The sequence below is a fragment of the Mustelus asterias genome, unplaced genomic scaffold (genome assembly GCF_964213995.1).
Source record: "Mustelus asterias unplaced genomic scaffold, sMusAst1.hap1.1 HAP1_SCAFFOLD_761, whole genome shotgun sequence".
NCBI classification, from domain to species: Eukaryota; Metazoa; Chordata; class Chondrichthyes; order Carcharhiniformes; family Triakidae; genus Mustelus; species Mustelus asterias.
Window position 1 is genome coordinate 47,024 of NW_027590709.1, and position 17,050 is coordinate 64,073.

The window sequence follows — 17,050 nt, forward strand, 5'->3', positions numbered from 1 at the left end:
CCTACTTGTGACTAATAAATAAAATTTAACTTAACTTTTAACTTTTTAGTCACCACATTCCGCCACCTGTTCGGGTACACTGAGGGAGAATTCAGCACGGCCAATGCACCCTAACCAGCACGTCTTTCGGGCTGTGGGAGGAAACCGAAGCACCCAGAGGAAACCCACGCAGACACGGGGAGAACGTGCAGACTCCACACAGACAGTGACCCAAGCCGGGAATCGAACCCGGGTCCCTGGCGCTGTGAGGCAGCAGTGCTAACCACTGTGTCACCGTGCTGCCCATTTGTATTGTTTAGTTTATATTGTCTCTTCTCTTCCTTCCCACAAAATGCATCACTTCACACTTCCCCTCATTAAATTTAATCCGCAATACGTCTGTATATTTTACCTGTCTGCCTACGTCTTCCAGATATCTGTAAATAATCTCATTATTTGCTACATTGCCACATTTCGCATCACCTGCAGCTTTGAAATGACACCCTATACATTAACTCAACATGGACTTGAATATATTTCAGAATACTGACCCCCATGGAACACCACTCTGCACCTTCTTCAGTCTGAAAAACAACCATCCCCAACAACTCTCTGCCTCTTAGCCAGTTTTGTATCCTTGCAACCACTGCCCCTCCAATCTCATGGGCTTTAGTTCTGCAAACAAGTCCCTTATGGGGCATGATGTAATCTAAGCTGACAGTCTAGTGCAGTATCAAGGGAAGGCTGGGTTTGAATCCTTCATCATCGTGAGCAATCTGTCTGCGTGTGATACCCATCACCTTGTGGAAGAGGCAAGAACTGTGACTGAGCCATGAGCTACACACAGAATCTTTGCTGTGGTAACAAACGACACTGCAATTCAATTCAAACCATGGGACTTATTAACCTTTAAACTGCTGGAGGTTTCTTGAATTGTTATCTCTGGATTCCTTTCCTGGTTAGAACACTGCCCAGCTTCCTGACTGACACACAGCTCACAAAGGGCTAAGTGCATTCCTGCTACTAATTTATAAAGGAAATATGCTTCTCAAATCAGGAAGAAACAATTTTCAAGCACAAAATAGACGTGTGCCAACAAATCCAAGCTTTCAAAACCAAATACATCAGTGAAATGACCAAAACTTTACTTGTTGCAGACTCCTAACCCATTTACAATGGAAGAATTATTAGAATAAGCCCACCAACACCAACTGACCAGTCCAGGACATGTCCAAAGACAAAGGAGAATTTATTTTCTTTTGAATCCAGCCCCGTGCACGCAATTCATTTCCAATATTCCCAGTTCCCTGTCCTTCTCCTCCTCAGGCCCTCTTTATTCCAGTTCCATGGGATGTCTTGGCTTTGATCCCTACGAAGGCCAAATTGTTAGCCAGTTCTAACAATCCAAGCCAACACCAGGGTGGTGACAGCCTTCTGAGTGATGATTCTGTATATGGGAGCTTTACGAATGAGTGTCAGCAAGGATGAGCACTTGGCACATCATAACATTCGAGGCTATGGGCCAAGCACTGATGGGGGCGGCAAATTTAAAACAGAGTTGAGGAGAAACTACTTCTCCCAAAGGGTTGTGAATCTGTGGAATTCGCTGCCCCAAAGTGTGGTGGACTCTGGGATAGTGAGTAAATTTGAGGAGTTAGACAGATTTTTAATTGAGAATGGGTTGAAGGGTTATGGGAAGAAGGCAGGAAAATGGGGATGAGGAGCATATCAGCCATGATCGAATGGCGGAGCAGACTCGATGGACCGAATGGTCTAATTCTGCTCTAGAATTTATGAATTTATGAGAGATGGGATTAGGTGGGAGTTCAGGTGTTTCTCAGGTGTCAGTGCAGACTCAATGGGCCAAAGGGCCTCTTCTGCATTCTATGATTCTATTATATTACATAAGAAGGGGAGAGGGGGAAGAAGGAAGGAGATTTCTATAGCCCTTTCGTGACCTCAGGGCATTCCCGAGACAACAGCAATGTGATAATGGCCATTAAATCTGTTTGGCTGAGGTATATATATATCGATTAGTTCACCAAGCAGAACTCCCCTCACTTTGAAATAATGCCATAGGATCTTTGCCTGCACACTGAAGTGATAGCTGGGTTTTGGTTTAATATATCATCTGAAAGATGACACTGCCAAGAATGCTGCACTCCTTCAGTGTGTTACCCTGAATGATGTGCTGAAGTGTTTGGAATGGCTCAGAGGGTGAGGACACAACAACAACAATAAGGTACATTTATACAGCAACTGTAACCCAGTATAATCTTCCCATGGTGCTTCACTGCACTGTATGACTATGATTCTATTGGGCCAAGTGTCCAAGGGGAATAGACAGGTGTTTCTGCGGACGCAAAGGAAACTCCAGGACGGCGTGTTGCCTCCCTGGTGCAAGGGTCATGGATGTCTCAGAGCAGCTGCAGGGCATTCTGGAGGGGGAGGGCGAACAGCCAGCTGTCGTGGTGCATATAGACACCAACGCTATAGGTAAAAAAACAAGATGAGGTCCCACAAGCTGAATTTAGGGAGTTAGGGGTTAAACTAAAAAGTAGGACCTCAAAGTAACATCAGGAGTGCTACCAGTGCCACGTGCGAGTCATAGAACATAGAACATTACAGCGCAGAACAGGCCCTTCGGCCCACGATGTTGCACCGACCAGTTAAAAAAAAAAACTGTGACCCTCCAACCTAAACCAATTTCTTTTCGTCCATGAACCTATCTACGGATCTCTTAAACGCCCCCAAACTAGGCGCATTTACTACTGATGCTGGCAGGGCATTCCAATCCCTCACCACCCTCTGGGTAAAGAACCTACCCCTGACATCGGTTCTATAACTACCCCCCCTCAATTTAAAGCCATGCCCCCTCGTGCTGGATTTCTCCATCAGAGGAAAAAGGCTATCACTATCCACCCTATCTAAACCTCTAATCATCTTATATGTTTCAATAAGATCCCCTCTTAGCCGCCGCCTTTCCAGCGAAAACAATCCCAAATCCCTCAGCCTCTCCTCATAGGATCTCCCCTCCATACCAGGCAACATCCTGGTAAACCTCCTCTGCACCCTCTCCAAAGCCTCCACATCCTTCCTGTAATGTGGGGACCAGAACTGCACACAGTACTCCAAGTGCGGCCGCACCAGAGTTGTGTACAGTTGCAACATAACGCTACGACTCCTAAATTCAATCCCCCTACCAATAAACGCCAAGACACCATATGCCTTCTTAACAACCTTATCTACTTGATTCCCAACTTTCAGGGATCTATGCACACATACACCTAGATCCCTCTGCTCCTCCACACTATTCAAAGTCCTCCCGTTAGCCCTATACTCAACACATCTGTTATTCCTACCAAAGTGAATTACCTCACACTTCTCCGCATTAAACTCCATCCGCCACCTCTCGGCCCAACTTTGCAACCTGTCTAAGTCTTCCTGCAAACTACGACACCCTTCCTCACTGTCTACCACACCACCGACTTTGGTGTCATCAGCAAATTTGCTAATCCACCCAACTATACCCTCATCCAGATCATTAATAAATATTACAAACAGCAGTGGCCCCAAAACAGATCCCTGAGGTACACCACTTGTAACCGCACTCCATGATGAATATTTACTATCAACCACCACCCTCTGTTTCCTATCCGCTAGCCAATTCCTGATCCAATTTCCTAGATCACCCCCAATCCCATACATCTGCATTTTCTGCAGAAGCCTACCATGGTGAACCTTATCAAACGCCTTACTAAAATCCATATATACCACGTCCACTGCCTTGCCCCCATCCACCTCCTTGGTCACTTTCTCAAAAAACTCAATAAGGTTAGTAAGGCACGACCTACCTGCCACAAAACCATGCTGACTATCACCTATCAATTCATTACTCTCCAAATAACTATAAATCCTATCCCTTATAATTTTTTCCAACATCTTGCCGACAACAGAAGTGAGACTCACCGGTCTATAATTCCCGGGGAAGTCTCTGTTCCCCTTCTTAAACAATGGGACAACATTCGCTAACCTCCAATCTTCTGGTACTATACCAGAGGCCAACGACGACCTGAAGATCAGAGCCAGAGGCTCTGCAATCACTTCTCTTGCCTCCCAGAGAATCCTTGGATAAATCCCATCCGGACCAGGGGATTTATCTATTTTCAGACCCTCCAGAATATCCTGAGTAGGAACGTCAGGGAAGCTAAGATGAATACATGGCTTGAGGGATGGTGCAAGAGGGAGGGGTTCAAATTCCTGGGACACTAGAACCAGTTCTGGGAAAGGTGGGACCAGTACAAATTGGACAGTCTGCACCTGGGCAGGACTGGAACCAATGTCCGAGGAGGAGTGTTTGCTAGTGCTGTAGTGTAATGTGGCAGGGGGATGGGAACCGATGCAGGAAGTCAGAGGGAAGGAAAGTGGGGACAGAAACATAAGGCAGTAAGGGGAAAAGTGGAAGGCAGAGAAACCAAAGACAAAACCCACAAAGGGCCACAGTACAGAGTACAGAGACTGTGGAGAACTCAGTGAATGGGTCCAGTAAGGCTAAGAGAAATAAAACACAGGGAGAGTGTACAAAACATAACAGGACAGATGGTCTGAGATGTGTTTGCTTTAACGCAAGGAGCATGACAGGTAAGGCAGATGAACTTAAAGCTTGGATTACTACATGGAACTATGATGTTGTGGCAATTACGGAGACTTGGATGAAAGAAGGGCAGGACTGGCAACTTAGCATTCCAGGATTTAGATGCAAGATAGAGAGGGTGACAAAAGAGGTGGGGGTGCTGCTTTACTGATTAGGGAGGATGCCACAGCTATACAGAGAGAAGACACCTTGGTGGGATCATGCAGTGAGGCCATGTGAATAGAACTCAGGAACAGGAGCGGTGCAACCACACTGTTGGGGTTGTACTACAGACCCCCCAACAGCCAGCGTGAAGTGGAGGAACTGATATGTCAGCAGATTATGGGAAGATATAAAAAACCACAGGGTTGTTGTGGTGGGCGATTTTAACTTCCCCAACATAGACTGGGATCCCTGGGATTCCTTTTGTGCCAGGGGCTTGGACGGAGCAGAAATTGTGCGTCCAAGAGAGCTTCTTGAGGCAATATGTAGACAGTCCAACTCGGGAAGGGGCTATCTTAGGCCTGGTTCTAGGAAACGAACCCGGACAGGTGGTTGATGTCTCAGTGGGGGACCAGTTTGGGAACAGTGATCACAATCCTATAAGTTTCAAAATACTTGTAGAAAAGAATAGAAGTAATCCCAGAGTGAAAGTACTAAACTTGGGGAAGGCTAACTACAACAGTATTAGGCAAGAGCTAGGGGATGTAGACTGAGGGCGGCTATTTGAGGGTAAATCCACATCCAATAAGTAGGAGTCTTTTAAACGTCAGTTGTTAACAATTCAGGACAAGTATGTCCCTGTAAAAATGAAGAATAAAGATGGCAAGATTCCAGAATCCTGGATGACAAGAGAGATTGTGAGCTTAGTGAAAAAGGAGACATACATAAATTTCAGGAAATTGAAAACAGATAATGCTCTTGAGGAATACAAACATAGCATGAAAGAGCTTAAACAGGGACTTAGGAAAGCTAAAAGGGACAGGCAGGATTAAGGAGAATCCCAAGGTTTTTTATGAGTATATAAGGAAGAAGAGGGTAGCTAAAGAAAGGGTAGGTCCACTCAAGGACAGTGGAGGGAATTTGTGTGTGGAGTCAGATGAGGTGGGTGAGGTCTTTAATGGGTACTTTGCATCAGTATTCACAAAGGAGAAGGATGTGGTGGATGGTGAGTGTAGAAAGGAGGATGTCGACATTCTCGGACATGATGAGATAAAAAGGAGGTATTGGAGGTTTTGAAAAACATTAAGGTGGACAAGTCCCCAGGGCCAGATAGGGTCTATCCCAGAACACAGGCGAGGGAAGAAATTGCTGAGGCTTTGGCCAAAATCTTTGTATCCTCTTTAGTCACAAGTGAGGTACCAGAGGATTGGAGAGCAGTTAACAGTGTTCCTCTGTTTAAGAAGGGCAGAAGAGACAATCTGGGAAATTACAGGCCTGTGAGCCTTACATCAGTGGTGGGGAAATTATTGGAGAAGATTCTTAGGGACAGGATGTACTCACATCTGGAAGAGAATAGACTTATTAGCGAAAGGCAGCATGGTTTTGTGAAAGGGGGGTCGTGTTTCACAAACTTGATTGAGTTCTTTGAGGAAGTGACAAGAAACATTGCCCAGGGCAGTGGGTGTTGTATACATGGACTTCAGTAAAACCTTCGATAAGGTTCCTCATGGCAGGCTGATACAGAAGGTGAAGCTACATGGGATCCGAGGTGAGCTGGTAAGATGGATACAAAACTGGCTTGGACATAGAAAGCAGAGAGTAGCAGTGGGAGGGTACTTTTCTAACTGGAGGTCTGTGACGAGCGGTGTTCCACAAGGATCAGTGCTGGGGCCTCTGTTGTTTGTGATATATATAAATGATTTGGAGGAAATTGTAAGTGGTCTGATTAGTAAATTTGCAGATGATATAAAAATTGGGGGAGTAGCGGATAGTGAGGAGGATTGTCAGATGATAGAGTAGGATATAAATCAGCTGGAGACCTGGGCCGAAAGATGGCAGATGGAATTTTACCCGGACAAAGGTGAGGTGATTAGATTTGGAAGGTCTACTGCAGAAGGAAAGTATGCAGCAAATGGTAGAGCCCTTAGAAATATTAGCATACAGCGGGATCTAGTGTGCAGATCCACAGTTCCCTGAAGGTGGCAACTCAGGTGGTCAAGAAGGTGTATGGCATGCTGGCCTTCATCGATCAGGGCATTGAGTATAGGAATTGGAAAATCATGTTGCAGCTGCATAAGACTTTGGTTAGGCTGCATTTGGAGTATTGTGTACAATTCTGGTCGCCACACTACCGGAAGGATGTTGATGCATTGGAAAGGGTGCAAAAGAGATTTAACATGTTGCCTGGGTTGGAGGATATGGGCTATGAAGAAAGGTTGAATAAACTTGGTTGTTTTCATTGGAGCGCCAGGGGATGTAAAAGACATGTAAGGGGCAAGTTTTTCACACACCCTCTGTGTGAATGCCTGGAACGCGCTGCCAGAGGAGGTGGTGGAAGCAGATTCTATAACAACGTTCAAGAGGCATTTGGATAGATACATTAATAGGTAGGGAATAGAGGGATATTGACCACGTAGAGGCAAGAAAATATTAGATAAGAGAGGCATCTGTGTCGGCACAGACTTGGAGGGCCGAAGGGCCTGTTCCTGTGCTGTAGTGTTCTTTGCTGATAAATGGGATTAGGTGGGACGTCACGTGTTTCTCGTGTGTCGGTGTAGGAGGACCTCTCTGCACTGCATGATTCTCTGATTCACAAAATTTAAGGAGAGTGTTAAAGGAGCAGAGAGAGAGATAAAGACACAGGGAGGTTTGAGGAGGGAGTGTAAAATGGGCAGATGTGAAATTGTCTATTATGGCTGGAAGAATTAAAGAAAAACATATCCAAATAGTGAGAGATTTTGGAGCTTTGAAATTCAGAGGGATCTGAGTGTCCTACTGTGTGAATCACAAAAGACTAGTGTGCAGGTACAGCAAATAATTAGGAAAGCTAATAATTAGGAAAGAATAATTTATTGCAAGAGGAATTGAATACAAGAGTAGGGAGGTTATGTTTCAGTTGTACAGAGCAGTGAAACCACATCTGGAGTATAGTGTACAGTACTGGTCATTGTATTTAAGGAAGGATGTAACTGTGTTAGAAGCAGCTCAGAGAAGGTTCACTAGACTAATACCAGGAGTGGGTGCATTGCCTTATGAGGAAAGGTTGGACAGATTAGGTTTGTATCCATTGGAGTTTAGAAGAGTAAGAGGCGACTTGATTGAAGTCTTTAAGATCCGGAGGGGTATTGACAGGGTGGATGTGGACAGGATGTTTCCCTCTGTGGGAAGACTCTATGTTTAATGCTTAAAAATAAGGGGTCACTTGTTTAAGACAGAGATGAGGAGAAATCTTTGTTCACAGAGTTGTGAATCTTTGGATATCTCTTTGGATAAATAAGCAAGGGGTGAAAGGTTATCGTGGTGGGTGGGAATGTGGAGTACATCATATCTGCCATGATCTTATAGAATGGCGAAGTGCGAGGGGCTGAATGGCCTACACCTGTTCCTAATTTGTATGTTTGCATGAATTCCAGAAGTTGGGACCCAGGCATCATCGTCAATGGGAGAACAATGGTGGATGCTCAATGGGCCAGAATTGTAGAACAGAGATACATTACCCGTGTCGTGGATAAAGGAAAATGCTGTAATGTAGAGCACGGGTTTATGCTCTCAATTCCCCCAGGTCTGTCACTAAAATACATTTAGAGGGGGGACAGATCGAGAGGGGAACAAATTAAATTAAACACAGCAGCAGATTCATCACCTGCTGCCTTCTCCAGCCTCCTGGGCCAAGAGATACAGGAATGATGCTAATGGGTGTGTCACCTTGCTGTCTCTGAGCAAGCCAAGCTGGGATTTAACCCAAACCCACAAGCTCAGCAGCTGGTGAAAATGCTTCGCTTCTCCTTTCATTCTGTACGGTCTGAATATAGCCACAGCGCAAGCAGCAACCAGGACAGAGCTGTCAATGCGTTACTGAGTGAACCAGGATTTATATACAACAGGAAACCATTATAGTTAACACCTGAAATTCTTAATTCATCCCCTTCAATTAGTAAAATACCCAAATATCCATGCGTACTTCACCCAGTGAAGAGGTGGCACGGTGGCATAGTGGTTAGCACTGCTGCCTCAGAGCGCGTCGATTCCCGGCTTGGGTCACTGTCTGTGCGGAGTCTACATGTTTTCCCTATGTCTGCGTGGGTTTCCTCCGGGTGCTCCGGTTTGCTCCCACAGTCTGAAAGACGTGCTGGTTAGGTGGATTGACCCGAACAGGCGGCAGAGTGTGGCGACTAGGGGAATTTCACAGTAACTTCATTGCAGTGTTAATGTAAGCCTTAGTTGTGACAAATAAATAAACCTTAAACAGTGACAAACCTGTACCCAGCAGCAGGACCTGACATTGAGTTACTAAGACTCTCGTGCCAACACTACTGATTACCACGGATAGGAAAACATTGCTGGTCACCTGTGACAAGTGATAAATTCTGCCAAGTATGGTAGTAAGGTGGAACCTCGGGGGAAATGCCTGAAAATCATTTGATTGGATTTGATTTGATTTATTGCATTGGTATATATTGGGGTGAATTTTCCCATTCCGCCCACCACGGGAATCGGAGCGGGCAAGGGGCAGACCGTGGAAAGGTCTGTTGACCTGTGGGGGGATTTTCCGGTTTCGGGATGACGCAGCCAGAAAATCCCGCCCCTTGTTTCTTGCATGCTGTACAAAGCACACTGTTCACAGAGTACAGAGGGGAGAAGGAAGGGAGAGGGCCCAGAATGTAATGTTACAGTCATAGCTAGGGTGTAGAGAAAGATCAACTTAATGCAAAGTAGGGCCATTCAAACGTCTGATGGCAGCAGGGAAGAAGCTGTTCTTGAGTCAGTTGGTACTGACTTTTGTATCTTTTTCCCAATGCAAGAAGATGGAAGAGAGAATGTCCGGGGTGCGTGGGGTCCTTAATTATGCTGGCTGCTTTTCCCGAGGCAGCGAGAAGTGTAGACAGAGTCAATGGATGGGAGGCTGGTTTGCGTGATGGACTGGGCTACGTTCACAACCCTTTGTGGTTTTTTGCGATCTCGATCAGAGCAGGAGCCATACCAAGTTGTGATACAACCAGAAAGGATGCTTTCTATGGTGCATCAGTAAACGTTGGTGAGAGTCATAGCTGACATGCCGAATTTCCTTAGCCTCCTGAGAAAGTAGAGGCGTTGGTGGGGCTTTCTTAACTATCGCGTCGGCATGGGGGGACCAGGACATTGAGGATGTACTGCCCAGGTTCACCAGGGTGATGTCATAGAGTCATACAGCACAGAAAAGGCCCTTTGGCCTGAGAAGAGACTAGAGATACTGGGGATATTTCCAGTGGAGCAGAGATGCTGGGAATATTTCCAGCAGAGCAGAGATGCTGGGAATATTTCCAGCAGAGCAGAGATGCTGGGAATATTTCCAGCAGAGCAGAGATGCTGGGAATATTTCCAGCAGAGCAGAGATGGCTTCAAGCAGATTTAATAGAGATTTTTAGAATTTTGAGCACAGAAAGACTATTTCATTTGACTGGAGAATGAGTGATGAAAGCTTTCTATTTAAAACTGTGACTGTGAAGAGTGAGGTTTGGAGAAATCTCTTTGCCCAATGGGTTATCGGAACACAATGTTTTTGCCACTGCATTTTTTAAGAGGAAGGCACAAGACTATTCTGAGAAAGCAGGGAAATGGAAATGATTTTGGCAAAATTCCAGCAAACGGCCAGTAGCCATGATGGACCGAATGGCCTCCTTCGATGTTCTAAATATCTAGGGTTACCAGCCTAGGTAGCAAGCAGTTTCATGCATTTCAGGGAATTCTGGCCCCTTGAGCATCGGCCCTTGTTTGAACTCCCTAAGTTCAGAGTGAAGATTCAGAAGTCTGTACGTCTCAAATATATCATGGCCCATAACTTCCTGGCTCCCCGGTGTCAGATTGGGGGTACCCCTAAGATACGCTGGGGAACCCTTCTTGGGGGTTCCCAGGTAAGGATTTAGCCAGAAATTGTCCAGAAGCGCTAACTTCCCCATGGCTGGGAACCACCCGGTAAAGTGATTTAAATCACTAACTACGGTTCTGTCAGTTTTACCCTCATTGTGACGCTCAGAGTTAGAAGGAAAAAAAGCACTTCTAAATTCAGAATAACTATTTTAAACACCCAGACTGAGCCCCGCACAGTACAATCCCCCACACCCTCCCCCAGTACTAAGCAACACCTGATCCCACCCCGACCCGACTCCACACTGGCCCGGGCACCCACCCTGATCCCCAGACCCGACCCACACTATGCACCCATCCACCCGCCCCCCGGTGTCTGGAACTCCACCCCCCTAATGTCGATGTCCGGACCCCCACCCTGCCGTCCAGACTCGCCACCCCATCGTCCGGATCCCCCACCCCACCCCACACTCTCAATGTCTGCTCCCCCCATGTCCAAATCCCCCAACCCCCCCCCCCCACACTGTTCAACTCCCACCCCCCCATCGATGTTTGAACCCCCCCGTCCCCACATCCCATTCATTACCTAACAAACTTACCTTGTCCCTTCCAATGGGGACCTTTAAACTTAGCTGCTTTACGGCAGTTAGTGCCCCGTGAAAATAAAGCTGCGAGCAGAATCAGCGAAGAACATTTATACAAAACCTTTAACCTGGTAAAACCCCCCAAAGAGCTTCAGGAGTGCAATCAAACACGATGGGTGGGATTTTAAGGCCTCGCTCAGGCGAGACCGGAAATTCCCGTCTGAGGTCAACAGAGATTACCGCTGGTGGACCCTCGCCCGCTCCAATTCTGGGCGGGCGAGGTGGTAACATTCCGGCCAATGTGAAACCGAGGCAAATAAGATATTATTAAAATGGAAAATGCCGGAAATACTCAGCAGCTCAGGCAGCATTTGTGTAGAAAGAAACTGAGTTCACATTTCAGGCTGACGACATTTAGTCAGAATGGACCCAACAGTCACAGATCGTTTTAATTTCCATTCCCACTCTGACCTCCTGCAGGTTTACACTGCTCCAAATGAAGCTCAGCGCAAGAAACCATGAAACTCCAAGAAACTCAGACTATGATAGTTTGAGTTATAAGGAGAGGCTGGATAGACTGGGACTTTTTTCTCTGGCGTATAGGAGGCTGAGGGGTGATCTTATAGAGGTCTATAAAATAATGAGGGGCACAGATCAGCTAGATAGCCAATATCTTTTCCCAAAGGTAGGGGAGTCTAAAACTAGAGGGCATAGGTTTAAGCTGACGAGGGAGAGATACAAAAGGGTCCAGAGGGGCAATTTTTTCTCACAGAGGGTGGTGAGTGTCTGGAACAAGCTGCCAGAGGCTGTAGTAGAGGCAGGTACAATGTTGTCTTTTAAAAAGTGTTTAGATAGTTACATGGGTAAGATGGGTATAGAGGGATATGGGCCAAATGCGGGCAATTAAGACTAGCTTAGTCGTTAAAAAAAAGGCGGCATGGACAAGTTGGGCCAAAGGGCCTGTTTCCATGCTGTAAAGCTCCAGGTCTAAGATGCTCAGTGCAAGACGCTCAGTGCAAGCTCTTCGGTCAGGCACTTTACATTCATTCTGAATCATTAATGATTTCAACAATTTCATACCATAATCATAGAATCATAGAAACCCTACAGTGCAGAAGGAGGCCATTCGGCCCATCGAGTCAGCACCGACCACAATCCCACCCAGGCCCTACCCCCACATATTTACCCGCTAATCCCTCTAACCTATGCATCTCAGGACTCTAAGGGGCAATTTCTTCTTTTTTTTTAACCTGGCCAATCAACCTAACCCGCACATCTTTGGACTGTGGGAGGAAACCGGAGCACCCGGAGGAAACCCACGCAGACACGAGGAGAATGTGCAAACTCCACACAGACAGTGACCCGAGCTGGGAATCGAACCCGGGACCCTGGAGCTGTGAAGCAGCAGTGCTAACCACTGTGCTACCGTGCCGCCATAAGCATGCTCCCATTCATTTAGACAGGAGCTATTAGTGATGATTCTGTGATTTAGACCTTCTCCAGACACATCAGGCTACCTTTCGTCAGGACAGAATAATGCTGAAGATGTAACAAGTTTTAAGAATGTTCAGGAAGAACAAAAGGGAAGGTGTGTGATAGGGTGGAAGGGCAGGAGAAATAAGATGACAAATAAAGGGATAATGGTTCATGGGAAAAAGGTTTGGTTATGGGACAAGAAATAGAAGAGGGGTCTCGAGGAGGTGTGAGTCACAGAATCGTCGCCAACAACTGCTGTCGAAAAAAATGTGAACAGTGGTTATGATCTGAAATTGCTGACCTCAGTTTAGAGTCTGGAAAGGTGTATAGCGCCTAATGAAAAGATGAGGTTCTGTTCCTTGAAATTATGTTGACCTTCAGTGTGACGGTGAAGGAGGCAGGTGACAGAGTGGGAGTGTGATGCAGAATTCAAACTGACAGGCGACCTGTGGTCCGGTTCTCATCACCCGATCAACTGAGTATTTCCAGCAGCTTTTATTTTCATTTCAGATTTGCAGCATCTGTAGTATTTTGTTCCTGTGCCAAGGAGTCAGGAGCAGGACTTGAACCCACACCCTGACTCGGGGGACCAGAATGTGAGACTCACTGAGACACATTGGCAGCAATGACTTGGAACTCACTCCCACCAAGGTGCTGGAAGCGGAGATGGTCAATGATTTCGAAAGGATGAGCCCGTGAGGGGAAATAAACTTGCAGGGCTACGGGGATATAGCAGAGGAATGAGACCGGCTGGATTTCTCAGCAGAGAGCTAGCATAGTATGAACCGAATAGCCTCGTGTAATAAAATGCTGAAAATCTGAAATAAAAACAGAAAATGCTGGATAAACCTGGCAGCATCTGTGGAGAAACAGAGTTAACACATCAAGTCAGTGTTAATCTTCTGCTTTGTGTCAATGAGCTGCAGGGCACCAGGACAGCACAGCAAGCTGCTAAACCCTGGCAGGAATGGATGGGTGCTAGGACCCAGCGGAAGCCCAGTTTCCTGTCTGGATGGGCGGGCGCTAGGACCCAGCGGAAGCCCGGATTCCAGTCAGCAGCGGCGGGCGCTAGGACCCAGCGGCCGAGTCTCCGGGAGGCCGGGCGCAGGTTGTCCGTTTAAACCATTCCCAGGCGCTCTCAGCCGAACCGTTAAAGGCCCCGCGGCCTCCCCGGAGCCGGGCGGGCGCTCCCCCCGGACACCGCGCACACTCACCGTCCGCCAGCCGCAGCGCCTCGGCCCGCTCGATCCAGCTGCTCCAGGACTGGCCCACAAACGACTCGGGACTCGGGAGCCTGCGCTCCGAGGCCGCCATCATCACACCGCGCGCTCCCGAGCCGCCATCACCGCGCGCGCGCCCGCCCCGCGTCACTGCGGGGGCGGGGCCTGTGCGGCTGCTCCTCCTCACCGCCAGGGGGAGCCCGGACTCTGCGCAACTCCACCTCCCGGCCGCCAGGGGGAGCCCGGACTCTGCGCAACTCCACCTCCCGGCCGCCAGGGGGAGCCCGGATTCTGCGCAACTCCACCTCCCGGCCGCCAGGGGGAGCCCGGACTCTGCGAAACCCCTCCTCCCGGCCGCCAGGGGGAGCCCGGACTCTATGCAACCCCTCCTCCCGGCCGCCAGGGGGAGCCCCTGCCTTGTGCAACCCCTCCTCCCGGCCGCCAGGGGGAGCCCGGACTCTGTGCTGTTCCTCCTCCCCATCGCCAGGGGGAGCCCGGATTCTGTGCTGTTCCTCCTCCCGGCCGGCAGGGGGCAGCACCAGCCCTCTGCAGCTGCTCCTCCCAACGGCCAGGGGAGCACGGACTCTGCAATTCCTTCTCCCGACCGGCAGATGGAGGCTGTATACCGTGCAGCTTCTCCTCCCGGCCGCCAGAGGAGCCTCATGGCTGCACTGCAGGCATCACAGACCGACAACAGAGGGCGCGCTAGCAGTCTAACCAGCATAGTGCATTAACCAGTCTGTAATCTTTAAACTACATTAACTGGTGTGTAACCAGCACTGTGCATTAACCAGTCTGTAATCTTTAAACTACATTAACTAGTGTGTAACCAGCACTGTGCATTAACCAGTCTGTAATCTTTAAACTACATTAACTAGTGTGTAACCAGCACTGTGCATTAACCAGTCTGTAATCTTTAAACTACATTAACTAGTGTGTAACCAGCACTGTGCATTAACCAGTCTGTAATCTTTAAACTACATTAACTAGTGTGTAACCAGCACTGTGCATTAACCAGTCTGTAATCTTTAAACTACATTAACTAGTGTGTAACCAGCACTGTGCATCCACCTCCACTCCATATCCTTTCTCTTATTTATTTCATATTGTATTATTTTGTATTTTCATTTCTTCCATCCTTTTTTTTTAAATTTCCCTTTCCATCATGGAGCAGCTATGGGAGAGATCCCACATCACTAATAAAGCTCAGTTTGTTTTAACTAAAGTATGTCCCACAGATCACATCTCCACAACATAGAGTGGGATAGGTTAGAGTGGAGGTACAGTACAGGATGATGCACAGCCAAATATACAAGATAAGCCAAGTCAGTCTATTACCCTGCTAATCCTCCTGACACTAAGGGACAATTTAGCATAGCCAATCAACCTCACCTCATGTCGTTGGACTGTGGGAGGAAACCGGAGCACATGGAGTAAACCCCTGCAGACACGGGGAGAACATGCAGACTCCACACAGACAGTGATCCAAGACATGCTTCCAAGATGGCACCTGAGCGAGACGCTTCTTGCAAGCTGTGCCCAGCATACCTTCTAATTTTATCTTTTACTCTCATTCTATGCTTCTAAAACTTCATTCTAACTCTTTTAAACTCTCTCATTAAGTTGATCTTTCTCTACACCCTAGCTGTGACTGTAACACTACATTCTGCACTCTCTCGTTTCCTTCTCTATGAATGGTATGTTTTGTCTGTATAGCGCGCAAGAAACAATACTTTTCACTGTATGTTAATACATGTGACAATAAATCAAATCAAAAGGCCAGAATCGAACCCGGGTCCCTGGCACTGTGAGGCAGCAGTGCTAACCCACTGTGCCACCGTGCCCCCGGGAATCGAACCCGGGTCCCTGGCGCTGTGAGGCAGCAGTGCTAACCCACTGTGCCACCGTGCCCCCGGGAATCGAACCCGGGTCCCTGGCACTGTGAGGCAGCAGTGCTAACCCACTGTGCCACCGTGCCCCCGGGAATCGAACCCGGGTCCCTGGCACTGTGAGGTAGCAGTACCTGACACTGTGCCGCCCCCATTCTGTGATAATTGTTGGACAAGTTTTGGAACAATTTTATTCTCAGCTTGGATTAACATTTATGCCACAAAATCGGAAGATTGAAGATCCAGCTCACACTCCATCGCTGTAATGTCTCAGTTCGAGTATCATTTGTTTAAATGTGACATCTGGCCCTGTGCTAAACTCACTGATTCAGCCCGAGAGTCAGTGACAGGGTTATTAGCAATGATCTATCCATTGATAATTGGAGGTTACTACAAAGTTCCTTCTTGTCCCCCCCTCCTCCCACACAATGACACAGATGCACAACAACATTCCACAGTTTTATTTCAATCACAAAATTTCAAGCCATCACAGTACTGCATTTCCTCATCTGCTAAAGCCCTGGTTTATTGATGCTGCAGGAAACAGTTTGCACGGCTGATCAGTGTGGAGTGTGGCACCAGCTCACCACTTGTTGCAAGGGTGTGTCTCCCTGCTCACAGCTTGGATTCATCTCAAAGAAAATTCAATGTTTTGTAAACCAGCTCCCTGCCCGAGACAGGAAACATTTATAGATGATGAGTGTTTGGAGTGAATGATGAGATCAGTACCTAAATGGCTCCTAAGCAAGTGCTAATAACCCCTCCTAATGCAAGTGTACCCTTACCCAGTGTGTGCGCGACCCTGCATTCTAACACCCCTGCCTCCCCCCTCCCTCCCCAACCCAGAATTAGGTTAATAACCTCCCCACCACATTACCTGATTTCAGGTCCATTTGCTTTCCCCTCAGGTGCCCCCAAACCTTCCTGCCGGCCCTCCTGCTCCCACGTAAAGGTGTCCTAGTAACCTCCGTTCTGATGAGATCACCCCCCCCCCCACTCCCACGAGAGTTGCCCATTGGCGTTTCCCCAGCATCAGAAACAGTCTCTTTGCGTTCCCTGGGCCCAGGATTGTGGATAGAATCGAGACAGAATGATGACTCTCAGCAACACTAACTGATCATTGCTCAGCCCTCAAACCTTTCCCCCCCCCCCCCTGCCCCTCCACGCCCCCCCCCCTGCCCCTCCACGCCCCCCCTTCCCCCTGCCCCTCCACGCCCCCCCTTCCCCCTGCCCCTCCACGCCCCCCCTTCCCCCCGCCCCTCC

The 17,050-nt window shown here is 47.9% G+C and overlaps 1 protein-coding gene across 1 annotated transcript in view; it reads right to left on the reverse strand.

Annotated features, from left to right (window-relative positions):
* Positions 1-14,029, reverse strand: part of LOC144487383 (ataxin-7-like protein 1) — a 50,930-nt gene extending 36,901 nt beyond the window's left edge. Inside the window, exon 1 of the mRNA XM_078205471.1 lies at positions 13,893-14,029. Coding sequence (XP_078061597.1) covers positions 13,893-13,995 — 103 coding nt within the window. The 5' untranslated portion in view covers positions 13,996-14,029. The remainder of the gene's footprint in view (positions 1-13,892) is intronic.
* Between the last annotated feature and the right edge of the window lie 3,021 nt (positions 14,030-17,050).